This window comes from Antrostomus carolinensis, unplaced genomic scaffold (genome assembly GCF_000700745.2).
Source record: "Antrostomus carolinensis isolate BGI_N321 unplaced genomic scaffold, ASM70074v2 scaffold9308, whole genome shotgun sequence".
NCBI lineage: Eukaryota > Metazoa > Chordata > Aves > Caprimulgiformes > Caprimulgidae > Antrostomus > Antrostomus carolinensis.
The window spans coordinates 10,977-13,196 of record NW_010333707.1 but is presented as its reverse complement, the minus strand read 5'-3'; the positions used below and the strand labels follow the sequence as shown (position 1 = coordinate 13,196).

General features: G+C 55.8%; 1 protein-coding gene across 1 annotated transcript in view; it reads left to right on the top strand.

Moving 5' to 3' along the window:
* Window positions 1-123: 123 nt before the first annotated feature.
* Window positions 124-2,220, top strand: part of WDR31 (WD repeat domain 31) — a gene marked incomplete at its 5' end in the record, with an annotated part of 2,764 nt that continues 667 nt past the window's right edge. Inside the window, 2 exons of the mRNA XM_010173953.1 lie at window positions 124-265; window positions 981-1,143. Coding sequence (XP_010172255.1) covers window positions 124-265; window positions 981-1,143 — 305 coding nt within the window. The remainder of the gene's footprint in view (window positions 266-980; window positions 1,144-2,220) is intronic.

Genomic DNA, 2,220 nt, shown 5'->3' with positions numbered 1-2,220 from the left:
CTGTGATTCTGTGACTGTCCCACCAGGGATGGCAGCAAAGGCAAAGCATGAGGGTACCGAGGGAAACCGATCCCGGCAGTGATGTGTTGGGAGTTTCCCTTCCCCTACTTTTGTTGCTTGCAGGGTCTGGGACAGCCGGGAGCTGCAGGTGGCACACACGTTCCCGGCCAAGGGGCACATTCAGACGTGCTGTGACGTGAGCCAGGACGGGCGGCACTGCCTCAGCAGCAGCAGCGGCTCCGCTGGGGAGGGCGCCGAGGTGACCGTGAGTTTCCTGGGCAGCAAATCCTGCTTCTTCTGGGTTTTTGGGGGGTTTTGTTGGGTTTTTTTTCTCTCCAATGTCCATGGCATACAGTGGAGAGCAGGAGATCAGTGCTCCAAGGATCTGCTTGCTCCCACCGCGCTGGCTTTATGCTGGTGTCACCATCCAGGGTCAGAGCTTAGTGTCTTCCTGCCTGTCCCTTTGGTTAAGGTCTTCTGCTGGGAGAGTATCTGAGCAGATATTCTTCCTTCTGAAAGCACTGGGATTTTGTGTCAGTGATGACATCAAGGAGCAGGAGGTTCTTGCAGAAAGCCTGTAAGGGACTCCACGCTCGAGGTGTTTCCAAACCAAGGGTTCAGCCCCACAGGTTCTCAGTCCTGTGTGTGAGCATCAAGAGGATGAGACCATCTCACCTCAGGGAGAGCAGAGCTGAGGACAGGAGCAGGCTGGAGACATGGTTCTCTGCCCCCACAGTCTCAGCCCATCAGCTCTAATGGGTGTGGGCACCTGCTCAAATAAGTCACTGATGGTGAAAATCCTTCAGGGTTTGAAGTTCTCCAGGACTGTGAGCATGAGGCAAAGGCAGTAGACATGGTCCTCTGAGAACTGGCGAGGAGCTTTTTATCCAAAACCATCTTCCCCTCTTTGTACAACAGCTCCAGGTGGGCAAGTGACAGTAGCAGAGCCCGAGCTCTAAACAGGGCCTGTTGCCTTGCAGCTGTGGGACCTGCGGCAGACGAGGAGCCGAGTGCGCGAGTACAAAGGGCATTTCCAGACCACGACCTCGTGTGTTTTCCTTCCCCGGGGCCCAGCTCTCGCCCCCAGCGTTGCCACGTCCTCGTGTGACAGCACAGTGAAGGTCTGGGACCGAGACACTGGAGGTAGGGGAGGGTCCTGCCCACTGGGTGCCTCACCCTGGGTAACAAAACTGCTTCCTTCCTTTCCGTCTCCTGGTGGTGATGGGCACGATGAAGCCTAAACCCTCTGGATTTTACTCTAATCCAGCAGCAGGGCAGGGTGGAGAAGGGGAATCGCGGGCGTTTCGGGGTTAACCCTGCTCACTGGAGTGCTTGGTGAGGGCTGAGTCCTCACCTGAGCTGGGCACAAAGGCTGTTTACCTGCCAGGCTCTGCCATAGCAGCGGGCTTGTTCCTAACGCCGAGCGCAGACGGCAGAGACCTCTCGGGAAGCTGTTCAGGTTCACAGACCAGCACCGAGTGCAGTAGAAATCATCAGCATCAGACAATCCCTGGGGCTAAGCACCAGTGCACACACCTAACACAGGATGAAACATGAGGTCTCCTCTCTGGGAAGACCTTCTAGTGGCCTCCCAGTACCTGAAGGGGCTCCAGGAAGGCTGGGGAGGGACTTTGGCCAAGGGCAGGGAGTGACAGAACAAGGGGTGATGGCTTGAAAGTGGCAGAGGGGAGATGGAGCTGAGATGTGAGGAAGAAATTCTTTGGTGTGAGGGTGGTGAGACAGTGTCCCAGGTTGGCCAGAGAAACTGTGGCTGCTCCTCCCTGGAAGTGTTGAAGGCCAGGTTGGATGAGGCTTTGAGCAACCTGGTCTAGTGGAAGGTGTCCCTGCTGCTGGCAGGGGGGTTGGGACTGGATGAGCTTTAAGGTCCCTCCCAACCCAAACCAGTCTGGGATTCGATGAAAGCAGAAACCTGATGATCTCCCACAGAAAAGCTCTCACCTTGTTTCACTTACTCTCCTTTCCCCCTGGTGCCTGTGTGGTCTCAGGGTTGGCAGCAGCTTTGTTTTGATCCTTCACAACTGAGTGACCTTCACAGCCATCAGCCTTAATTCAGGTGCTCTAGGAAGGGTGTTACACGAGTGTCCTGCGTGTCCCCACCAAGCGCGGCTGTTCGCAGCTCAGCGTGGGGTTGGTGTCTCTGCACAAATACCACCTCAGGGTTTTTTTTTAATAACAGACACAAAGAGAAGGGCTGATGTG